This window comes from Lissotriton helveticus, chromosome 1_1, assembly GCF_964261635.1.
Source record: "Lissotriton helveticus chromosome 1_1, aLisHel1.1, whole genome shotgun sequence".
Lineage (NCBI taxonomy): Eukaryota > Metazoa > Chordata > Amphibia > Caudata > Salamandridae > Lissotriton > Lissotriton helveticus.
In genome coordinates, this window is record NC_136057.1 from 1,078,961,065 (window position 1) to 1,078,986,645 (window position 25,581).

General features: G+C 45.3%; 1 protein-coding gene across 3 annotated transcripts in view; it reads left to right on the forward strand.

The window, feature by feature from the left end:
- Nucleotides 1–25,581, forward strand: part of NEDD1 (NEDD1 gamma-tubulin ring complex targeting factor) — a 383,820-nt gene that overhangs the window by 270,176 nt on the left and 88,063 nt on the right. For all 3 annotated transcript variants that reach the window (XM_078677984.1, XM_078677985.1, XM_078677986.1), the window contains exons 12-13: nt 12,515–12,671; nt 17,700–17,856. In XM_078677984.1, coding sequence (XP_078534110.1) covers nt 12,515–12,671; nt 17,700–17,856 — 314 coding nt within the window. The remainder of the gene's footprint in view (nt 1–12,514; nt 12,672–17,699; nt 17,857–25,581) is intronic.

Genomic DNA, 25,581 nt, shown 5'->3' on the forward strand with positions numbered 1-25,581 from the left:
CACCTGCAGACGGAAATGGGTAAAGTGTGCATCCTATCGCGAAATGCGCGCTGGCTCTGAAAATGCTATTCCTACCTTCATTTTTACTAGTTTCCTTGTTGCGAGAGGGGCGGTAGAGTCGCGATTGGAAAGTTGATGCAGTATACTATGTATAATATGCCCTGTATACGTTTTAATGCCACCCCTGTCTACTGCCGTCCTGCTCGGGGAGAGGGTCAGTCCACGGCAGCCGTGCGCTGCAGTATATCGCCTAGGCGACCCTCATCTCATTTAGGATGTACGACCTTCTTTACAGTATAAAAACAACCATCTTCCTTCTGTGTCCCTCCGAGGCATGCATGCAGCCCAGAGCGCTTGAATGGGAGGTTCAAGTTGGGCCAGCACGTGCACTTCGGAGCACCTTGAGGCTTCAGTGCAGTCTGACAGGCTGATTCGTGTATGGTTCACTATGTTCCACCCCCCTCTTTTTCACGACAGTTGTCACATGAACTTTCCAGTAGTACCACTTTTTTACAAGATGGCCAGCGCTACTGCTTTTGGTCCCTGGGAACCGGTGTCGGTTCAACATGCTGGGAAAATCAGTGCCTACAAATGATTCTGAGCTACAATGCCATATATACCGGCCTGCTTCTCCGCTGCCTGACCACTCTACTCCTTGTTCTGTTGTGCATACTAGTTCTTCCCACGTGCCATGAAGTGTATTATTCTGGGGAATTGACGTTTCTGACATCCATATCCCTCTTTCATTGTATAGAGCTATGTATTTGGCATTAGTTTTCTGCATTGTATGTTAGGATTATGGGCTTTTGGTTGTCGGTGTGAGAGTCAGGAGACTATTCTGGAGTATCCATGACAGACGGCATTTAATTAGGTGGCAGTATCCTCTTTTAATGAGCAGTGGCAAAAATCTGCTGCAGGATTTTTAGGTGTAGTTTGTAGCTGTCTGTTGTCGAAGACTTATTTTGTACAATGTCAGTACCCAGAGTGTGCTTTGGCTCAGCTCAGTTGTTTAGCATGGATTGACTTTGTCAATCTCACTTTCTTGATTTTTGTTCAGTGGCTTTCGTTCCTCTGCTTGTGTTTGTCCCTATCCAGAGCATCGCTTTTTTACAATGTTTGTTTGGATGACTTGTTTTTTTCCTGCCGCTTGCCATTAGGGATTTATTTTTCTTGGAGCACTCTGTTGGTGTGTATGTTTTCTTGCTCTCGAGTGCTGCTTCTCTTCTCACATCCCCCACCCTGTGCATTCCATATTGCTCCCTTCCCCTCACAGCTTGTCCGTAATAGCAGAGCAACTGGTATATATTTCTGCTGGTGTTTGACTAATGAGCAGACTTTTTCGGATTGGTTTTCTTTCATCTTCTTTGGTCCACTAGTTGTATTAAATTTCAAGCTTAGGCATACAAAGTATAATTAACAGTAGTTCCCTCTGAGCCATTCCCTATATACATGAATGTGTATTTTGTGAAATTAATCATCCATAGACAAAACAGAACAAACTTTCAGTCATAAAGCAATATATAAACATTATATTTGAGCTTCAACAGTTAACATTAAAGTATTAAAAGGAACTCCAAATACATTATACAGTGCAGTGCTTGCGAGTTGTGAAGGTAATAGCAAAAATACATTGACAATAACTTGTGTTGAACATAGGGTTGGGGCTAATCATGGACCCGTTTGTTGTTGGGCTTAGTGTCCATTAAGCAAATAAACCCTAAACGTTTGTCCACCTCAAAGTTAGTAACACACTGACGTTTTACTAAAAAAGCTATATATTACCTCTCATCATGTGGAATTCATAACTATGTGACTGGAAAAAGGAGCAACCCAAACTTAAAACGAGGGTACCTAACGAGGGTACGTGACTGGTGCTACACGTTTTACCCAATTGCATAGAGTGCGAGTTGTCTTACAAGAAGGTGTAAGCATGTGTCATATACTTTCTAAAAAAAAATAACCAATCCGTAGAAGTCTTGTGTGTGTGTGTGTGTGGCGCTGTGTGTGTAGCTCTGTCAATGTGTGTGGCTCTGTCTGTGTGTGTGACTGTGTGTGTGCCTCTGTGTAGGTATGTAACTCTGTGTAAATAGCTTTTTCTGTAGGTGACTTTATGTGTAAGTGCCAATGTCTGTGTGAGGGTGGCTCTGTGTAAGTGCCTCTGTGTGTGTAGGTGACTGTGAACAACTCTATCTAGGTGGCTCTGTATGTGTGTGTGGCTATGTATGTGACAATGCCATTTATTTAACGATTAAGCTATTGCAAATTAAAAAGACAATGCTATTTATTTATAATTTAGAAAAAAACTTAAAAAATAATGAACAATACCAATAACTCTACCTTTAATGATGCCGAGACCATTGCATTGTAAATGCTTGTTGGTTTTAGAAAGAAAGTACAAAAGAGCAAACCACAATAAAAATGGTGTATTTGACAGTACAGGTAGAAGGTTGTTGTTTGGTTGCTGTTTCTTAGACATGATATATATTGATACGACAGATGTGATTTATCTTAACATGTGGTATTCTCAAGATCAATGTTAGGTTATAAATTGGTTACATGAAATAGCCAACTGGCTCAGGCTATACAGAGACATTGGATCATGCTGTGGCAGTTATAGATGTTTGTACTATATAACTTCTACCTTCATAATGTTATACAAGAGAAATAGAGAATTTGATGCAAAGAAAAAGAATAAAGAAAAGAATAAGGAAGCGAGAAAGGAAATGAAAGAGATCAAAATCAGGGTTAAGGGGGGTGCTGGTAGTACCTGTTGGTGGTCAGCATCGACACTTCAGGGCTGAGCGTGATGAGGTTATGAGGATTATGATGGACACTAGACGAAGTCTTATGTGAGAAGCTTACGGAACCCTTTGAATGCTAGAACACATTTTTCAGGGGACAGCACATTGCACTTTAAAACGGCACTTTAGATGTTATCAAACCAAGGTGTTGTGCACTAGGTTTCTAACACGAGTAAGAGGAATGCACAGCCACCTGCACCCAACAACTAGTTCAATTAACTCTGGATTATTACATTTTTCTTAAAATATGGCTTTTGCGATGGGATATTTTTAAAGATGTGTCACACATCACAACACACTGTGACGCCCTTTCTCTTCTACAAGGGAAATTAATAAAGACTTGAGAACATAGGTGAACCGTGGGATCATGAAGTTCTGGGACACGAGGGGGGCGGTGGGACGAACTGAACAAAAATTCTTATTTTACTGTAATAATGATTTTAATTAATCGAAATGTTAATAAACTTCCTCATCATTTTATTGCAGCCAGGCTTATCAACCCTCTTCCTCCACCTGGCTGCTGTCACCCTGTACAAACACACCAGTTTGAGAAATTAGTGATTTAACCAAATTACGGTGTTCAATGATGTTTCCTATATACACAAGCAAATGTAACTTAATGCAATAGCACCATGTCTTCACATGCATGGTTTACCTGCACACGACAAACTTGTTAATGTTGTTTCTTAAGTTTAATTGTTCTGATAAAATGTGAAATATTTATGTATGTAACATAAGATTGATCTGAGGGGAATAGTTCAAAAAGCTATAACTATTCTATCTGTAAATAACCTGAGGTGGAAAGGGGAGCTCTTACAAGTAAACGTAAACGTACTGACCACCCCCAAATACTCTAGATATTACCAAGGAATATCCGTTTCTAGGTCATTTGGGTCTTATCCAATGACTGCCTCCAGCCCCTTGAGGTTTCTTGGAATGCTGATTAAGGGATTGTGGGGTATACATGTAAGTAAAGGTTTTTCTCAGTACAGACTCTTGCCTTGCTAATCCCATAGCTTTCGTATTTTTTGACAATCAGCCTGCCATTCACGCGAGGGTCATATATCGGAGATTTATGGTATGGAATGGAAAAGGAAGGGAAAGTCGGAGAAGCCATGGAATTGCGTAATTGGTCAGACTTGTTTTTTAGCTGTGGCAAAACATATAGATCTGATAGAGACTATTAGTTATAGATTCCTTACCTTAGAATTTCACCCAGGTTTCCGTCTGGATCTGGAGATTTTTCAACAGCTGTACCCCTGCATGTCGGTAGGTGGCGTAGGTTTGCTCTGCGTCTGTCGTGGGCACCTGTATTACGTCACAGGGCCTATATATATGGTAAACAACGTTAATGACTAATTTTTTTCCCGCGTGGAATCACAACGCGGTTAGTTACCACGACCGCGTTGTGATTCCGCATACCATTACTCCGCAAGTCGGAACAACGACTTGCGGAGGGGGGGGGTGTTGGATTTAAAATCTAACACCTTTCCTAGTGTCCGCACAGACTGGAGTTTGAATAGTAAATTATACTATTCCAACTTCCAGCAACCCCCCCCCCCCCCGCAAGTCGTTGTTCCGACTTGCGGAGTAATGGTATGCGGGGAAAAAAGACTGCGGGACAAAGAGGTATATTCATATATATGCTGCCCATGTGCGCTGACATCAATTCTTTCGGTTTCCGCTCCAGCCTATGCTCTGATCCGGAGAGAGCTACCCTTTAGCCATTTTTTACTAGATTGTTTTAATTTTATCGATTTCTTTTTCGAGTCTTGGACTCCTGGTGCATGTAGGATGCTCCGACTGCCGGGCCATGATTCAGAAGGCTTTGTAAGAGCGTGCTCGAAAGCTGTTGGAGGCACGGCAGTCAGTTCCACGTCCCTCCTGATTTTCGTTCGAGAGGAATGTCCCCGGAACGGTTGGGGAGTTTGCACTCCTCGGTACATTCAAAGTCGTTGGGGAGCTCAGGTGAGCACAAGAAGAAGTTGAAGAAGCACAAGCGTTCTTCGACTTCACCCCGTCCGTCAGCCAAAGCAATGCAGGACTCTGAGCGTTCGCGCTCGAAAGCTCAGTCTGCGGAGCCTCCTTCTGAGGCGACTCCACGCCTCCCTGCTTTTCTGGGAGCCAGAGCATCTCCTGCCCAGATCCAGAAGTTTTATGAGGCTCTGTATCTCTTCTTTGGGCAACCTGGCTCCGCTGGTGCGTCTTAGGGCCCAACAGAGTCGGTCGGGGCCGTAGGCCTCCGACGCTGACAGCTTCAGCACCAACTCCGGAGGGCCCCCGTGGATCTGTTCTTGGTCCAGTACCGATGCCGGTCGATCTTACTCTTCCTTCCCCGACATCTGCCCTGGCGAACACATTCCCAACTTCAACAATGTCACCGGTCGGCTTCGACCCCATCCTCGTCCCTGACCTGGACACTGAGCTGGACTGACATCGGTTCCAACGCCGGAAGGGACTTTCGTCCCTGTGTTCATCCTTGGTGTGGATTTTGTGCCAGGAGGTGGTGATGAGTAATGGGAGGGTCGGATGGACCTTCTTACCGACCAGCTTGAAGAACCTATGGACTGGCGGATTGACCTGGGTGAGGCCAGTGGTTTTGAACTTCCCCTGACTCTGAATTTCTTTTTACCCCTACCGTGGCTACAGAGGAGGGAGCTTCCTATGCTGTGGTGGTGAGAAGGGCGGCCGAGGTCCTTGGCCTCGAGATCCCTTTGGGGCTGTCAAGACTAACCTCCTGACACAGGTGCTTCAGCCTGCAGTTTCCACTTCAGAACCCCATCTACCCTACAGTGAAGCCCTCACTCTTGTCCTTCTGGGCACTTGGTCCAAGACTAGCACATGGGTTCCTGTAAAAAGGACAATCGCCCACCGGCAACTCAGTATTCCTCACGCAAAACACCTACCCTGAGAGCTTGGTTGTCCAAGCCTCATCTTCAAAAGGCGCATTCCCTTCTGCATCCCCATATAGGCAATCCAAGAAGCTGGACCATCTTGGGAGGACGATGTGGTCTTCATGTCACTTTAGCTGATACTCCCATACCATATGGGCAACGGTTGCAGAGGTGCTGCCTCAGTGTCCCAAACAGTTGCGGATGGGAGAGACACAGCCAAATTCACTATAGATTGTGGACTGGACACCACCAACTCACTGATCATAACGGTTGCCTCGTCAGTAGCAATCAGACGCTATGCCTAGTTGAGGCTTTCTGGCTTTTCAGGTGATGTCCAGTCTATCTTTTCAGGTGATGTCAAGTCTACCTTGATGGACATGCCCTTTGATGGCACTCGCCTTTTTGGCAACAAGGCAGCCTCCACGCTTGAGCGCTTCAAGGCATATCGAGCTACGATAGATCCTTGGGCCTCACGACTACCACCTAACCCCCGCAGTCTGCGGTTCATCCCTTTCGTGACTATGGAAGGGGCGCCCAGTCACATCCTGTCCAGCCCAGCCACTGAGTCATGCAAGCTGTCCAGCCTCTGTGTGGCCGCGGACGTGGGACCCAGTGTCCTCGTGGGTCAGGAAGCCAGCGGGCAGGCCAGTTCACCCTTTCTCCCCCTGCTACTGCCTCCAAACCCTCCTAGTCTGATGTTTGAGGCCCACCAACGGCCAGTCAGAGGCAGGATTCGCCATCACCTCCTCCATGGCAATCCATCACGTCAGACAGGTGGGTTCTGCATATCGTCTGAAGGGGCTACTTCCCCCTTCTCAACCCCATGCCACCTTCCTACAACTGAATGTCAGAGGATCATTTGGCGCTTCTCCGCGAGGAGGTTACAGTTCTCTTTGCCAAGGGAGCCATAGAGAAAGGTCCCGGCACCAGAAGTAGGACGTGGTTTTTTTTACTGGCTAGTTTCTGGTGCATAAGAAGGACAAGTCCTGCATCCTATCTTAGACCTCCAGATCCTCAACTTCTTCCTAGGAAGGAGAGGTACAAGATGCTCACTTTGGCCCAGGTCCTTTCTGCCCTTGACTCAGGAGACTGGATGGGAGTGTTGGACTTGCTGGGCGCATTTTTCCATATCACCGTTCTGCCTGCCCACAGACGTTACTTCCGGTTCACGGTGGGCCACGAGCACTTTTAGTTTATCGTGCTCCAGTTTGGCCTTACAAGTACCCCTCGGGTGTTCACAAAGGTGATGGTGGTGGCCGCAGTTCATCTACGCAGATCAGGGGTACCAGTCTTCCTCTATCTCAACGACGGGCTGTTGAAGGCGAGCTCACCCCAGGTTGTCGTCTCCCACCCCAGACTGCGGCAGACCTCCTGCACTTACTGGGGTACACTATTAACGTGCCAAATCACACCTGGCTCCCTCTCAGATGCTCTCTTTCATCGGGGTGGTTCTGGAGCTGCTGTTTGGGGCCTATCCTCCCAAGCAGCGAGTTCAGGCTATGATGCAGATGTTTCAGCCTCTCTCCTGGATTTCGTTGAGAATGACTCTGAGGCTGCTGGTCCTCGGGGCCTCTTGCATCCTGCTGGTGGTTCATGCCAGGTGGCTTATTACTACGTGATGCATTACATGCATGCTTTTACAACGCGGTTGTTACAACAACCAAGTTGTTGATACGTGATGCATTTCATCGCAAGTCATTATAACGACTTGCAGTAGGTGGTGCGCTGGACTTAGGAATAGTATTATTTACTATTCCTACTCCAGTTTGCACAACAGTAGGGAAGGTGTTGGAATTAATTTCCAATACCTCCGCGCCCCCTACAGCAAGTTGTTGTAGGACTTGCGATGTAAATGCATCACATACTAACAATGCGGTCCTTGTAACAACCGTGTTGTAATGGTAGTGCAATGTAATGACCGCGTTGTAAACAATATTTCCCAGGTGGCATATGCAGGCTCTGCAGTGGGAACTGCAGTTCCAGTGGGTGCAGCATAAGGGGAATCTTTCTGACGTATCCATATCTCATAGGGAACTGCATAACAACTTTAATGGTGGCCAATGAGCCAAGATTGGGTCACACGCAGATCCCTCTCCCTTCCCCCAAAAAGAACGACCGGTGCTGACAGATGCGTCACTCCTGGGATGGGTGCGGCCACCTGAGATTGGCGGAGATCAGAGGCATCTGGTCTCCGGCAGAGTCTGGTCTCCATATCAACCTTCTGGAGCTCCGGGCGATAAGAATGTCACTGAAGGCATTCCTTCCCTCTAAAGTGGTGCAGGGGTTCACGGACAACACCACTGCCATGTGGTAATGCATCAAACAGGGCGGCATGGGGTTCCTGGACCCTTTGTCAGGATGCACTCCACCTCTTGACATGGCTGGAACATCAGGGCATAACCCAGGTGGTTGAACACCTGGTGGGTTATCTGAAGGCCAGAGCGGACAAAATCAGCTGTTGTTGGCTGGTCGATCTCGAATGGCGCCTCCATCCAGAGGTGGCGTAAGGTCTCTTTCAGTGGTGAGAGCCTTGTTTTGATTTGTTCACCTCCGAAGAGAATGCGCAATGTCAGCAGTACTGCGGGTTAGAGTTTCCAAGGCGGCGTTTGCTCTGTGACGCTTTTGTCACAAGTGGAGCTTCAGCCTCCTCTCTGCCTTTCTGCCTATACCACTTCTTCCCAGAGTGCTCAAGACGATCAAGCATGATCGGTCCCAAGTCATTCTTGTGGCTCTGGATTGGGCACGAAGAGTATGCATTCCGACCTTCTGAGCATAGCCATTGATCATCTGATCAAACTGCCATTCGGGAAGGTCTTGTACCGCAGCAACTGGGGACGGTTCTTCACCCGAACCTGTCCAGCCTCGACCTCCTTGTTAGGAGATTGAGCGGCTGCAGTTGACAGCTTTCGACCTTTCACCTGAAGTCTGTGTTGTCATCTTGGCAGCTAGAAGTCCCTCCACTAAATCAGTATAGGGCTGTAGATGGAACAAGTTTGTGGCATGGTGCACAGCAAAGACTGTTGGTCACTGTTGGACTTGGGCCTTAGGGCAGGTTCACCCCTAATCTTTTTGCTTTTATTTGTGACCCTGTGTTAGTGATTTTTGGGTCTCTGCGCACTTTTTCCCTGTGTCCCAGAGTAAAGTGCGTGCGTGTAGTATGGCTGGCCTGCCCTCCCATAGGAATGCATGGGGAATGTGTGTGTCCCTAGTAGTTCCTGATGTGTGGGGAGTGCAGGCTCGAGTTTAGTATGTGTGAACTCGTGAGAATGAATGCTGCGCAATGGTATGTGCGGCTTGTATGTGTCTAGAAGGGAAGTGCTACTTCTGGACATTGATGTATGTGTGCAGTGAGGGTGCTGGAGCGTGATTGGCTGGAGCTGGCTGGCATGCCAGGCTCCAGGAAGTCTGGATGGGTCTGCCCGGTGGTGAGTGTGAGATCAGCATGAGTGATGTGTGGGAGGAGTGCACCTGGGTCCTGGATGGGCTGGGTTTTTCCCCACACAATGCTGGCTCCGCCCCCTTGCGGTTTGTCTAACGACCCAAGCCTCCCCAGTGAATGAAAGGGGTGGTTGGGCCATCAAGGGTACTCCCAAGCCAGCTGCAACTGGTTTCCCCCCACCCTGCACCCTGAAACAAAGGATTTCTCTGTATAAAAATGGAGCTGTGTCCCCACAGAAACTGTTCTACTTTTGGATCCTTGCCAGAGGGGGCTGTTGCTGCTGCTGTGGCCAGGAGGACCGCCACTTGGCTGTCTCCCTGCCTGGAGACCCAGTGTGCTGGCTCTGGCCCTGCCTTGCCCCCCTGCCTGCCTCCAGACCCTGCTGGAGCTTTGCTTTTGGCCAGAGCGCCTAGAAGCGCTTTATTCCTCCCCTCAGCGCTGGGGAGCGCTTTTTGTGCAGCCGGTGCCCACCCGGCATCTGCCCGTTTTATTTTGCCGATTTTCGGCATAGCGAGTGCCTACCTCGCTTTATATTTAATTTAAAGGCCGGTGCCTACCCGGCATTGCCCCATGGTGTTTTGATATTTACGAGCCGGTGCCCACCCGGCATTGCCCCGTGATCACCGCCGCAAGCCCCGGAGCCGTGAAAACTGTTGCCGGGCCGCTGCCTACTGCGACCCGGAAGTCCCGCCTCCTGACCCCCAGGGCCGCGCTGCCATTGGCGGCCCCAGCGGAAGTCAGGCGGAGGGCAGCGAGACGAAGTCAGGCGGGAGACGCAGGAAGCGGCCTGCAGCGTCTCTGCGAGGCTCCCGAGTGAAGGGGAGCCCCGCCCGCGGCCCCTGCAGCGCCGCCCAGAGAGGAGCAGCGCGAGAGGAGCCGTCCTGCAGCCCCAGACAGCCGGTGAGTGTCAGGAAGGGAGGGGCGCCGGGACACATTGTCGGTGTGGGCCCCCCCTCTGCCCGGTAGCGCGAGTTCGCGCTAGTTTCTAGAGTGAAGCCACGAGGGCTCCAAAGGGGGCATTTCCTGTTTACGAGCCTTGCGAGGCTCGATTGCCGGCACCCCTGTTTCGTGAGCCCTGAGAGGCTCGAGGCCAGTGCTTTGTTCGTGAGCCTGTGAGGCTCTTGGGGGCATTTGTTCTTGCTCTGGGTCCCCCGTGAGGGACTCCATCGTGCCTGCCATTGGGCTGACGAGTCCCGAGAGACTCGAGGGGCCAGGTCATCGTTCTTGGAGCCTGCGAGGCTCAGACCCGGCCCCATCGTTCTTTTGAGCCCCGAGAGGCTCTCCAGTTGTCCCTGGGTCCCCCGTGAGGGACCCCCCTTGCCTAGTGAGGCAGAGTTCTTGTTCTAGAGCCCAGAGAGGCTCACCGGTGCCACAGTGGTGGTTCTTGAGCCCACGAGGCTCCAACGTTGCCCAGCATTATTTACAACTGTCCAGCACTTAGTGGACAGTTGCTACGTTTAGGCTTTGTGTTCTTGGCTGCCTGCGCAGCCTTCCCTGACATTGAGACTCAGGGCATTTAAGCCCCTTGCGAGGCCAGTTGGCCTGAGGGACAATCCTAGTGTTGTGCTATATGCACCCTGCGCAATTTATGAGTTACTGCTTATATGATCCCTGACTGACCTTGGCGTGAGCGTTGGCCGGCCGGGGGTCCCGTTTCTAACAGTCACCATTCTTCCCCTTTTTGAGATGTTCTTTTGTACATATTTTCTTTGGTTCAGCAGGGCTCTGCTTTGGGCACCCTCAAGGGTTATCTTGCAGCAATCTGCCTTTCTGCTACTTCCATATCAGCCTTCCTTGTTCAAGTCTCCCATTGTAAATAGGTTCTTTAAGGGCCTTACTCACTTGTTTCCGCCTTCCCCTTTCATAATGCCCCAGTGGGATTTGAATTCAGTCTTGACATTTCTTATGTGCGCTTCCTTCGAGCCTCTTAATAATTGCCCTCTCAGACTTCTCACTCTTAAAACTGCTTTCCATATTGCCATCACCTCTGCTTGCAGAGTTGGCGAGCTTCAGGCTCGATCTTCCAAGCCTGCTTATCTGTCCATCCGGATAAAGTGGTGTTTCGAACTAAAGCTTTGTTCTTGCCTAAAGTGGTCATGTGGGACACTCCTCACTCTGCCCCTCTTTTTACGCTCCCCTGCATCCTTCCAAGGAAGAGGAGAGACTCCACCGCCTGGACCTAAAACATGCGTTGTCCAAAGACTTCCAGGTGTAGGATCAACTCTTCATTAGCTATGTGGGCGCCAAAAAAGGTCAGGCTGTGCAAAAACAGACCCTCTTGCGATGGGTTGTCCTCTGCATTAAAATATGCTATGCATTGAAGAAAAAGGAACCTCCTGTGGGGTTGCTTGTTCACTCCACTAGAGCAAGAGCGGCAACCACTGCATTGGCACGCAGAGTTTCAGTCCTTGATATCTGTCAGGCAGCCACGTGAGCATCCTTGCACACGTTTACGACACACAACTGCGTGAATAGCGAAGTCCGGAGGGATGGGTACTTTGCCTGTTCGTGCCTCCAGGACTTCCTTGTGTGATCTTGGTACAGACTCTCCTCCGGGGATGGTATTGCTGGGGTATCTATTCTAAGGTAAGGAATCTACAACTATTAGTCTCTATCAGATGAACAAGTTACTTACCTTCAGTAACAATGTATCTGATAAAGACATATATTAGGTGTAAATTTCTTACCGACCCACCCATCTTCCCGCTCTCCGAACTTTTTTCTGAAGGATAGGGACTCCCCTAAAGGGCCCTAGTTTTGACGCACCAGTGATCACTGTCTTTCATTGCTCTGCGCTTATGGCGTGGAAAGTCGTGTTAAGAACTGACATCAGCGTGCATAGGCGGTGTCTATATAGGTCCTGCAACATCATTTCGGTGCCCACGGCGGCAAACACAGAGCTGACCGACGCCACCTACCCACGTGCAGGGGTGGTACTGCTGTTGAAAAATCTCCTGTTCCAGACAGATACCTAGGGGAAATTCTTAGGTAAGGAATCTACAACTAATAAATGTCTGTACCAAATATATCGTTACCGTAGGTAAGTAACTTGTTATGAATTGATCTTCTAATTTGTTCTTTCGCTCCGCTACTAAGAAGACAGAGGGTGGGCTGGTGAGTGAGAAACAACAGCACCAATACTGTATAATTTGAATACATTTGTGATGTATGCAAAGCTGACTGCATCCAGAAAAAACAAGGCCCCATTATTATTATTTCACAAAGGTAGCCTGATGGCGGTAGTGCTTACTGATTGCAATGTTTTATCAGAGAAATTACACCTCATCTATTGAATATATATATATATATTCTTTTAGGCAGAGCGCATTGTAAGTGATATGCTTATGTTGTTTAATTAATGCTATTGTTTCATTTCCAAGGTTAAAAAATTGAGTTCTTCAAATTCTGAGATGGGACATGTGAAAACTACATCATCATCTTCTGTAAGCATGCCCCGGGAATCCAGTGAAAAGACAGCAAAACAAGTTCAGACACAGTTAATCTATGACACTCCATCAAATGGCATCTCATTACCAAGTAAGTGATGTCAAGTCAACTATACTGCTTTTCTTTAGCATCAAAATAAATGTAGTTGGGGTTTTAATTGCATTAACAAGACAAATGTACCAAAACAGATTCTGACTCCTTTTCTTAGCAAGGTTGTAAATAAATGCCCTTATTGACATGAGTAAACTTCTTTGATCAAAAACTATTTCGCATGATGTTGTCTCCATAGATTCATCGGTTCACAGTGATCTGACTTGCATTAGCAACCAATCAACGGTGCTGTGGCAGTGATGGCTCAGCTTTAAATCAGTTCTACTCTTAAAACCTAAGCTAAGGAATTTTTTAGAAGTCCTAAGTCCATGAATAAAAATGACTGGATTGCGATTCCCGACTAATATTTCTGTTAAGAGGCCGACAGTTTCACTATCAAATTCTGCATTTTAGAAATAAGCAGCTAAACGCCATTTTACTGTTGGGAAGCACAAAACGTCCCTGATTGACTATGCAGCAGTCTTCACAGTTTGTTCTGAATGCCAATCAGGCTTTTCTAGGCATCCTCTTGGAGAGGTGTTGGGAGTGTACGTTTTCCTGCATGGTATGTCGGCGTGTCTGCCTTCCCTGAGTGCCTGACTGTGTGCATATCTGGTATCCTTTCATTTTAATCCATGGTGTCATGCTAATCTAGCCATTGTGCAGAGACCTAGGCCTATCTTTGAGGATGCATGGTGGAGGACCTGTGGACTGGTGAGTGGACAAAGCATACCTCCAGAGTGAACAGAGGTCTGTTGTCCGTGTCTTAGGATTAGTGTATAAAAGCAATGGTGGCAGAACATTTGTGTCAGTGTGTGGCCTACTGTACCTTCTTGTGAAAAGTTCTGCTGTTAATTGAAAACATAGAGCCTTTCCGTGACATCCTGTGTGGATGTCAAGTGCTTGTGCAGTATGTGTATGAAGCTCGCTGTGTATATACTATACCAAAGTAAGATATAGTGTGCATAAAGTCCAGGGAGTCCCTAGAGGTATAGCAGAGGCTAAATTAGGTAAGTACAAACAGCTCTTTGTGGTATTGTGGGTGAGCAGTTAGGCTTATCCAGAGGTTGTGTTTCAGCATTTATTGTATTCATTCAGTCAAGACTTAAGGCACACACTCGGACGCTGAATCCAGACCAATTGGGTTAGTATAAAAAAGGTATACTTAAGTTTTATTTTCTAGAACCAAGCAAGTCTTGGTACAGGTGGGTAAAATATACTTTAAATCATAGAACATTTCAAGAAGTGCATTTGGAAATGGATTTGCAATTGTTTCAGAAACTCATAACATTAGTTCCTATGGGAGAAAAATGGTTAACGGTTTTACAGGTAAGTACTCGACTTATAGGTATGACTTTTGGGGGTTAAGACAAAGGTCCAGGTAGGCACTCAAATTGCACTGCCAGTGGCACTGGGGCGTCCCAATGTTAGCCAATGGGGCTAACTGGGCCTTCGGTGAGGGGCTACTTACTAGCTTACCACTCTGGCGTGGAAGCAAAGCTCCTGGCATTAGGACCAGCACTCCAGGGGCCAACATTCAGCACAGAAGCTGCACAACCAGCGGCACAGGGGCAGCCGGGTGCAGAGTGCCAAGGCGACTTCGGGGACCCTGTTGTTATCAATAGAGATCTTCGGTTTGGTGAAGATGCTGCAGGCTTGGGCAGGGAGGCTTCCTGGAAGCGACCACTGGCTGGAGAGGTAAGTTGGGATCTTGGGGGATGCCTAGACACTGTTGGTTAGGCCACAGAAGGCAGTGGGGCTTTGGGTGCGGGGTGTCTTATCATGTCAGGTTCTTCTTACCAGCTCCAGTTGCGGTCGGGGGACCCTTCAGGTTGAGGCTGCAGTTGTCGGCTTGAGGGAGGTCGAGGATCACCAGATCCCAGGTCAGGATGGCTAGGGAGACCTCCTTCTGGTGTTGGGCCACTCGAACGCAAGCCATGGGTGTCTGGTGCAGAATCACGGAGCCACCTGGATTCGGATTCTGGGGTTGTCATTGCTTGAGCCAATCTGGTGCTCACAGGAGACCGGGTCTGTTCATAAGAGTGCAGGGCAGGTCCTCCGGGCTCTGGGGGCTGCCGACTGCTGCTCGCCAGGGTTCTCGCTGTAGGCAGGTTGAAGTCTGGACAGGCCAGTCGGGCTGGGGCCAAAGCAGTAGTGTCCCCTTCTTCCTGGGTCAGCACTGCTCTTTGGTTCTTCTTCTTTCTTCCTCGAATCGGAGGAGGCAAGGTTCAGGGTCACCCCTAAATGCAAAATTTAGGGGCGTTTAAAGGCGTGTGCAGGTCGGGGCCAATGGGTCCATTCCTTTGGGTGGGTACACCCCCTACTTTCTAGTAGGAATAAAGGGACCCCCTCTGTTAATGTTTTCGGCCAGGGAAAAGAGGGGATTGAAATGAACACAATACTAAATATTTCCCTCACAGACCATTATACCTTCTCATTAGACATTATTCATATGTATTTCAATAAATGCTCAAACACAACAGTGACAACTCCAATCATCTTGTTATTATTTTATTTTGTCAAAACATTATTATTCTTTTCTTATTTCATAGTCGTTCTATTTTATCAAAAATATTTCATTTTTGGGGGGATTTATTATTTTCCCTATTTTTTTCTTTAAAAACACATTTGTACATTATTCATCCTGAGTTATGAAATCACAAATACATTTCTTTTAAGCAGTGATTCTTCAAAACCAGAAGAGAATTTTTTACAAATATAATAACACTACCAATTTGTAGAAAAAATACACATAAACACCCCTGGATTGAGTTAAATTAGTACAATCATACTTCAATCACACCAACTCATCCACTCTCACACCAACTACAACCATACAGTATCCGTACACAGTTGAGTAATCTGTGACAAGAGAAAGCCCCTGCCACGAACGGAATCACAGTGCAGGGCACTAGGCTCAATACGAGGTCGACGTGCGTTTCGGTGGCATCTAGATGTAAGCACCACCTTCCACAGGACCGATCCATACCTAGCTTTCAATTCCCAGGGGACCTTTACATACATACAAATTTCAGCACTGTTGTATATTACAAAAACTGAGACAATTCAATCAACTAAGGCAATTTAAATCTATACAGTTGGACCCAACATGAGCACACACGTGGTACTACAGAACATATATCACTCAACAATTCAAAAATCTTAACACTCAAATGAGCTGATATATCTTTTAGATTCCAAAACTATAGTCATATAACCATATGATGTAGAGTCAACAGTATCAATTATTAGCAACAAAAATAACAATCAATTATAAAGCATAAGACCCATACCATCACCTTCACCCTGTGAAAAAAGATCATAGAAACCGTGAACACGGACAAAGAACTCCCTGCCACTGGCATATCTCAATTAACGTACATCGGACTAGTAATGCAGTATTTATTTAGGGTTATAATGTTGAGTAAATCAACTTGCGTTCCAAAAATGAGTCCTTCTGGATCTCCAATTAAGAGGTGTGTTTGTGTACTTCCAATCACATCTGGTGTTCTAGGCAGACCCAAGTGGGAACAATCCGATGGAACACCCACTGATCTCCAATCTTAGGTCAAAGCACGCTCTCGCCTCCATAGGAGCCTGCGTGCCCAACACACACCCCCCACTATCAACGCTGCCCTACGCAATCGGGGGCCTTTTGGTAATTATATATCCAATTGCTTTGGACTTGGAATTAGGTGATTCATTCATTCAGTTTACCTAAATCATCCCCTTTTTTCCACTAATTTAGGTGCCCCAACCTCCGTTCCCTCACATCACATCCCAGTCCTGAAGAAGACCCCACTGTAAGGTGCGACTGAACCTACACCATTAAGGGGTCGAAACGTCGACTATCATTTACAGCACCTACCCATCCTCAACAAAGTATTATTACTGTGCAGAACTACATGGGATAGGATTTTATCAATGTTCAACAATGTATGAGGTTACAATGATTACGCCCATGTGATGTCAACCATTTGTATTTTTGTGTGACCACATGTGACCATTACTTCTGTCTTAACACTACCTTGACCCTCACAAAGCACTTCCCCCTTTTTCTCCTTTTTCCCTTCCCACTTCGGGCACAAATGTTAATTTTTTTGAATATATATACATACAATGTATAAGAATGAGGATGTGAATAAATAACATCTCTCCAAAAAATCGTGGTACTAGTGATATATACATTAGTTTTAAGTTTTGTTTCGCATATGTGAAGAAATCAGTACTCTGGGACCCCAATCTATGTAACACCTTTTACAAGGGGCTTACCTGTGGTCAGAGATGTGCCAATTATGGGTACAAAGTTACAGCTTTGAAAAAGAACACAGGCCCTGGGAATCTGATTTGCAGGGACCCAGGGCACACCAAGTCAAAGTGCATCATGTGTCGGGCAAAAAGGAGAACTTTCCTACAGTATGATGCTGCATTGATGAAGTGTATGAAAGTGTATGAAAGGTTATTGATGTTATAGTTTATGAAATGTGTCTCTGCTATTAGCAGTGTACAGTCTTGATGCAATTGTTAATGTAAGTCAAACTCCTCAAAATGATAAGCAAGATGAATTGCTTAGTTCATGTACTGTTGCCTTGATAGCTATTAGCAGTGCTTAATTTGTAAAATAATGAGTACTAGGGTTGTCGTAAGGAAGCCACTGCAGGTTTGACCACACATTGCTGCTGCCAATGATAGTAACAACACAACTATTAACCAATACACTCCTACAAGCGTGACAATTTGGACTATTTAAAGCCTCCAAAACTGGCTTGGACAGGAGGCAATAGTCACTGTTAATGTATATTGACTAAATAATTAACTGTTAGGGTCATCTCTGGATGAGCCAGACAGCACCACCTTGTGGCAGGCTGTCACAAGGGCCTGTGTTGACAATTAAGTGCTGGTGCCGAGCACCTGAAACCACTGGCTCAAATTTAGCCCTGGCTATTAGTTTCCTAATCTAGCTGTGTTTTTCTGTTACGGTTCTTTTTTTTAATTAAGGGAGTAATTGTCGTCTATTGCATGTCACAGGTTCGAGGCTAACCACATCTGTCACTACTGGAGTTGCCAATTCATTATCAGAAAAAATAGTGGATGCCATTGAAGGCGACAGAACAAGTGCACCATTAACAGCGATCCAGATCAATTTCATAAAAAATATGATTCAAGAAACAGTGGAAGATGTCAGGTAATGTAGCATATAATATAGTTTTAGTATTTGTCAGGTATCAAAAACCTACGTTTTAAAGTCCCTATACCTTTAAAAATAATACACAAAATTAACTTTGGAATGGAATATGCAAATGTATGAATTCAATTACACTTTCTTCTCTACATTGTCATTTGTGGGTAAGAAACACATAATTATAGCAAATTAGTTATTGCAATGCTTCTTTTTATGTCTCGCCCAGGAAGAGCGTATGCGCTGTCTCTCCAAAACATCAAGTAATCTCTATCAGGGGTGAAACTCCACCTTTTGCGAGGGAATATCTCCTGCCGCTTTTCATTTGTAAACACGATGCCATGAACAATGTAGAGGGCTTATTGGCTGTAGATGCGATGCGTCACTTCCGTTTATTCCGGAAGCAGCACCGCCTAACTACAGTTTTTATCCGCCCTTTTGGTTAATGTGCATCCGAGGGGAACTTCCTTAACCATCTACAGACTTAGAAGCCCGCACCCAGGCTTCCACATTCACCTCCTGGTGTGCTCAAGTCCATTCCACTGCAGTAGTCATTGACGTTGCTTTAAACAAGGACGACCGCTCAGAGGGAACACACCATCACCGCAATCCTGAAGGAGTACTCCGGTGCAGCTGCAGTACTTGCAGGATGAGCAGGAAAGTGGAGGTGGCTCCACGGCCCTTGCTGCCTCCATAGCAGCCGACACTACACCACCGCGCCCAACAGCGCTCTACAGTTCGCTCTCCCTGCTAGTGCTAATGGCGCCGCCACTACCCTGCACCATGCACAGACCCCGTACGGGCAACAGTTCTTGGTTCCCTCCAACCAGGTGGTGGTGCAAACACGCTCTGGGAACATGGAAACATACCATATCCGCACCACCACCTCTGGAGGTGGTGGCAGTATCACCTCAGCGCTAACCCAGACCGTACTCATGAGCTCACCGCTAGCCCTCAGTTGTGCCGCTGCCGCCAGTTCCAAGACAGCGGACCAGTGTTATGTGTCAACAAGAGGAAACACTTAAAAAGATAATTCTTTCAGATTAGTTGCTCAGCCGGATACCCGTCAACGAGTGGCCATCCACTTTTTCTCTATCCCTCCCCTCTCTCTCTATCCCTCCCCTCTCTCTCTCTCTATCCCTCCCCTCTCTCTCTCTCTCTCTCTGAGCCTAGCCACTCATCATATCTAGCAACGTCCAAGTCGCTCCATTCTCTTGCTCACACTTTTAACCCATTGAACCATGCTGCTGAATCACTGCCTATCTCTCCCAATCCGGCTCAAGCAGCTCTTTCATCACCTTTCCAGTGCCTTAACTCCTTTCCAATCTTTCTAAATATTCACACACTCTCATGCCTAGCCACAAGCTAACCCTTCTCACGACGACTCTTGTTTTATTATTAGGCTTAAATCTACATTAATATGCGCATTGTGATCTTAGCACAGGCTTCCTTATGCGCCCGAATAAACATCTAATTTTTAGACATCTACTCCAACATTACTCACTAGCAAACTTATGCACTCAACAGTTAATAACCACAAATGAGGTTTTGAAGTAATAGCAATCAGTTGGTATTTTAATGTTTTCATCTTGTATGTCTTGCTTTCTGTCGGCGTGTATATATTAACTGTTTTGTGCAAATGGCCACAAGTAGTCCCTTTTTCACATTAACAAACACTTCTGACCACGAGTTACCATGCGCAGGGCCCATTTATTCCCCGAGGACACACGGAGTCCCGTCGCTGTACTCCACTGACGCGCTTTCCGCGCGGTCTTTTGAACATGGCTGACTCCGGCCACTGGTTCCATTCATCATCATTGTAAGTTCCAGGGTTCTTCCGAGCTTCACCCCATTATTCATTGCTTCAGCTGGCCTCCGTACTTATTTGTTTTTACCTATTCCATCTAGCCCATCAGCCTTCACTCATAGTTTCTCCCACTTGGCAATTTCCGATATGGCCTCTTCCCGGGATTAATTTCCACAATTGGGCACCTGTTCACCGGGTTGCTTTGAAGCCATGAACATATCCGTTCTGACTCCCGGGTTGGTGCTAGTCCTGCTGTCAGCTGCCCATTTCTGTCCTCCATGGTTTCCTCGATTCATTTTTACCTCTTCCTTTTCCCCCAGCTATCGGTCTCTGGATGGCTAGACACCCCTCCCCAACTATTTGTATCATCCCTCTGGACTGGCGCTGAATCTTCACTATACCGGGTACCAATTTTTACTCACTAATGTCATACTTATCACTTCGATCAGCAATCTCCATGGTAGCATGCTATTAGACATTATTATGATGTATTCGGCTGCACAACACCCATTCGTGCACAAGCACAGTTTGATATCACCTCAGTTAACAATGTCCATGGTAGCATGAAATGTGACTTTTTTTATTGTATTTCGCTGGCAAGCACCCAATCACGCACAAGCATAGTTTGAGAGTGTCTCCTTAGCTCCCATGGTATAAATACGTTGCCTCCACTTGACTTAGCTCTACATTGTTCATGACATCGTGTTTAATAATTTAAAGAGGGGGGGAAACTTTCTTAGGAGTGATGAGAACAATCCGTCTGTAACGGTGTTAGCCTGGAATGATGGTAATGGCGAGTGTTAACGTGGCAGTAATGTGCGATAATGTGCTGCATCGGTAAATACTTATGAGGTCCTAAAGGCGAGACTGATTGCATTGCAAATGCTTGTTTGGAATTCTCATAACTACCGAAGAAGTATTTCGAGATAGTAGCCCACTCGCCCTCACTCCGGCATTCCTATGCATAGCTTCTTATATTGAAAGCGTTTGGTGAATATATATATATATATATATATATATATATATATATATATATATATATATATATATATATATATATATATATATATGTTTGTTACAGAACTTTGATTAAGCCTTGAGACTCAAATACTGATTTGACAGGGGTATTTTAAAGCTGATAACAGTAGCTTTTAATTGGAATTGATTTCATTATTTAAAAAAAAATCTTTTTTTGTATTGTTTCGGATACATCTAATTATTAAACCTTTTGTGCGTTGCTGCGTTTGAGTGTTTTGCTAAACTGACTGTAACAATGGCTTCTTAAACACAATACATACAATATGTGAAGGAGTTCATTATATTTTTGTCTACTATCATCACTTGTTCCATGATAACATCTTAGCAGAATCACTTTCGAGAGGTTTGGAGCAAATGATAGGTATTGTGAAATATTTTAATAGTGGGAGAGTCGAAGCCTCCTTTATGGACCTTTTCATTGATATTTTTTTTTAACACTAACTCCAAATTAAATTTCAACTGAATTTCTCGAAGCAATATATATCAAATAAGACCTATATAAATTTGGGTAATGGACCCCTCTTGCTCACATTAAACTTAGCCCATAAGGATAAATCTAAATCTAAATTACACATAGTCCTTACTTGTTTTGACCTATTTAGTATTGGATTAGAGCAAAGTGAAATCAGGTTGTCAGTCCTTCTGCTAAAAGAGATATCTAAAATAATGTAGATTGTCTATACTCCAGGCATCAACAGAGGCAATGCTTTGGGAAAGGTCCAGTTGAGTATACCCCTAGATAGGAACCTAAAAATGTTAACTGTGCTCAGTACTGTTGGTACAGACGTTCTAGGGGAAATTTTAGAGAGTAGCAAGCCAACTGCAAAAAAGCATAAGTGGGAAGCCTTTTATTTCAATGTTATTCCTGATTTTCGTAGCTGTATATTCAAGGGTTAAGAAAGAAAGAACATGACAATCATAGAGTATTTCATCAAAATGAGGGAAGAGGAATGGGTGTCCTATCTGTTCCCCATAACTAGGTAAATTTCATCAAAAAGGATAGGACACTTGTAACCACTTACTCCAAGAGATATATTGAAATGTGATGAAAAACCCTCATAAACGTTGTGTTTTACGAGAAGCGGTATATGTTGTTCTCCGCCCCACACAAACGTTATGGCAACAGTCATTGGGTTTTTGCATTCAGTATCTTGCCAGCCTCACCCGAGGCGATCTCTGGTTTTATCGTGGTAGTGTCCAGAGAAAGTTTGAGTGACCCCACTGAAGCTGAAAAAGTGAGTAAAATAGTTTCCAGGCGATACTGTATTTTATTCAAATCGCTGGTCCACTAATTAAAATATAAGGGTATGCTCTGGGGATAATTAGGAATCCTTAGCATAGGTCATTAGGACAGAAAAAACGTCAACATGTTTCTGCTATCTTGGCCCGTGGGTCTAAGAGCATTCGTCAGGACAACAATAAACACACACAGTTAAAAGTATATTGTCACTATTTTGTGACAATAGTGGGTCTATACAACATAATAGTCTTACCCATGTAGGTTCTGAATAGTCACCTAGAGGATTAGAAAGGAAAAAAAAAAAGGGGGGGTGACAGGTGGCATTTTAACAGTTTTCTGTTAAAAAACGTGGTTATTAAGAACATGCATTGTGTTTTTTCAAAGGTTATACGCTCATGTTAGAGACATATGCAAGTTTTAGGAAACAAAACAACATAAATGACATCATGGCGAGTTAAATCAAGGAGTGGTGTATCAGCGGTATGTAGTGCACAAAAAGCTAAATCATTTGTGACATTGTATAACTATTTTTGAATCATACCTCTATTTGGGGTGTACACAGAATGAACCTGGATAGGGAAAACGGAAGTATTATGAAAATACTACTCGTACCGAGTGTTTGGTGCTCAATTACCTCATGTGAGGTCTTACCTTTAGGTAATTGTTACCAGGTCCCGTCAGGAGGTACGGACTTTAAGTCCCAGGCTATAAAGATACCAAGAGGGGGGTAATTGTGAGGTTGCTGTCTGCCGGTGGCATTGGGGCAGCGAGCGGTAGGAGAAACACTCACCCGCGTTGGAAGCGTGTTCCGCGTCTTGTGCTGGCTCTGCCTCCTGGACGCTGGGAGCACGCTTCCGATGGCGTTTTCTTCGTTATCGGCCATTGCGCTAGAAAGAGGACTGCTTTGCAAATGATCGAGTGACCTGATTAAACTCAAAATTAAGCGGTTTAACTTTCTTCAAGTGCAATAATTTTCATTTTAGCGTTAATAGGGGAAAGTGTTTGTAATTACCATAACGCTAGATGGGAAGCACAAAATTTGAAAATTTATTTGAAAAAATGTGCAACAAATGTAAAGAAACGTTATCTCGTGTTGGACTTGCACTTAGATGTTGTATTTCAACGTGCAAAGTGGTGCCATGAGATTTCATCATTTAAACCATACTGATTCGTTTTCAGACGGTCAACCCAACGTTGTTCCTTTTCATACAGTACCTTTTCAACATTGGGTGTCCCTTCTGGTATTTTTTCAATGACAGTCCATCTCAAGTCCTCAATGCTGTGATTTTGCTCAACGAAATGGGAACAGAGTTTAGTGGTGTTCTTTTTTAGGCGAATATTACTTTTATGTTCCCCTATTCGTAATTTCACCTTCCTGCAAGTCATCCCGATGTATTTCTTTTCACATGGACAGGTGACCATATAGATCACATGGGATGAATTGCAGTTGCTATGTTGTCTCTGTGTCCAATTCAATGTGGGGGAAAGTTGTAATGTTTTTGAGCTGGTGGTTGATTTGCAGGCCAAACATGAACCACATGGGTAATGTCCTGTTACAGGGGCCATGTGGGCATTCCTAATTGGTTTGGTTAGGATGGCTTGTCTGGGGCGAGTATGGACCAACATATCACGTAAGTTCTTGGTTCGTTTATTGGCAAAGCGTGGTTTTGGCCAGTTGAATTGTCCTGTATTTACAATGTGCCAGTTCTTCTGAATGAGTTTGTTTACTTGGTATGATGCTGGACCAAACGTAGTCACACAGGTCATGAGGTCCGCATTTTCTCTTTTTTCAAATGTAGTCAGTAGATTTTCTCTCGGTTGGTTCAGGGCTCTTTTTTGGCACTTTTTTATGGTTGATGTTTTATACTCCCTTTGTTGTAATCTGATGCTGAGATCCTTTGACTGGACAAGATAGTCAGTTTTTTGGCTACAATTTCTTTTGAGACGTAAAAACTGGCTGTATGGTAAATTGTCCCTTAATGGTTGGGGATGGTAACGTTTATAAGACAATAAACTGTTCTTGGCCGTTGGTTTTCTGAATGTTTTTGTCTCAATTTTGTTATCCTTTGAGTATATAGTCAGATCTAAAAAGTCAATGCTTTCTTTATCAGCTATATATGTAAATCGAAGCCAGGGATCGCGTGTGTTCAGCCACTCCACGAATAGTTTCAGGTCGTGGTTATTGTGCCAGATCAAAAGAACGTCATCGATATAACGTTTCCAGTAGAGTATACTGGAAACGTAAGGGTTAGTTTGTGTCAGTACGTGATTAGTTTCAAAGTTGCTCACGTAGAGTCCTGCCACCGAGGGGGCAAAAGCACTCCCCATTGAAGTCCCGTGACTCTGTAAGAACAGCTGTTCTTCAAATTCAAAGTAGTTCTCGGTGAGTGCCATCCGGCAACACTCTAGGACAAAGTGTCTAGGTGTCCTAAAATCCCAAGTTTCCATGAAGAGAACATCCTCTAACATTTCCAGTGTCTCTTTTTGGGGCAGACTAGTGTAAAGGGATTCAATATCTAATCCCACTAGAAGCATCGTAGTGGGGTCAAAAGGTTGGTCTTTAAGTTGATTTAACAAATCTCTAGTATCTTGTAAATACGTAGGAGTTTTTTTGACCAGAGGCTGGAGGAATTGGTCTGCAAATTTGGAGAGGGGTTCTAGTACTGATCCTATGCCGCTAACTATCGGGCGGCCTGGTGGTGGTGTTCTGTTTTTGTGTGTTTTGGGAAGCGAGTAAAAGTATGGAGTTTTTGGATTGTCTGTCAGTAAGAAATCCGCTTCTTTCTTGCTTACCCAGCCATTTGTTTCGGCTTCATACACCATCATAGCGATAGTCGTTTTTAATCTAGGTGTAGGATCCGTGTCAATTCTAGTATAGAATTTATCATCCGCCAGTAGTTCAAGGCATTGGGTTCTGTAGCCTTCTTTTCCAAGAATAACTACTCCTCCACCCTTATCTGCGGGTTTGATCACAATGTTTGTGTTTGACTGTAGTTCTTCCAAAGCTTCTCTTTCTAACCTGGTTAGGTTTTGAAAGGGTCTTTTAACATTGTTAGCCATATTATCAATGCCTGTAAAGAGGGCCTTTTCGAAGGTCAATATCTCTACTGGTACCGTGTTGTTCGGTGGAGTGAAATTCGACTTTTTTCGGAGGGTAGTGTCTCCGAGATTAGTAGAAGGTGTAGAATCAGAAAAATGTGCTTTAAGTTTGAGTGTGCGACAGAATTCTGATAGTTCACATTTGAGTTTAAAGAGGTCGAGGTTAGGAGTAGGGACATAACCGAGCCCTTTGTTAAGGACCTTTTCTTGTTCCTTTGTTAGAGTGACTGAACTCAAGTTCACTATTAATGGCTCGTTTTGCTGGTTCCTGGTTTGGATGATGTCATGCTCCTGGTTTGGACATTCGGCTGTTGGTCTTGCCATGACACAGTTCTTCTTCTTCCTCTTTGGTTCTGGCCCCTCAATAAAAAAGGATCTTGATTTTGATTATTGATCCCCTGTGGTGGTATGCCCATAAAGTTCTGCATTTGCTGTGACCCTTGGTTATACGGGTCCATCCATCCGGTATACGGTTGCATAAAGGGTTGGAAGAATGGCATGGGTGGGCCCATGAAGTGTTGTCTTGGCCATCTATTGCCTCTTCTCT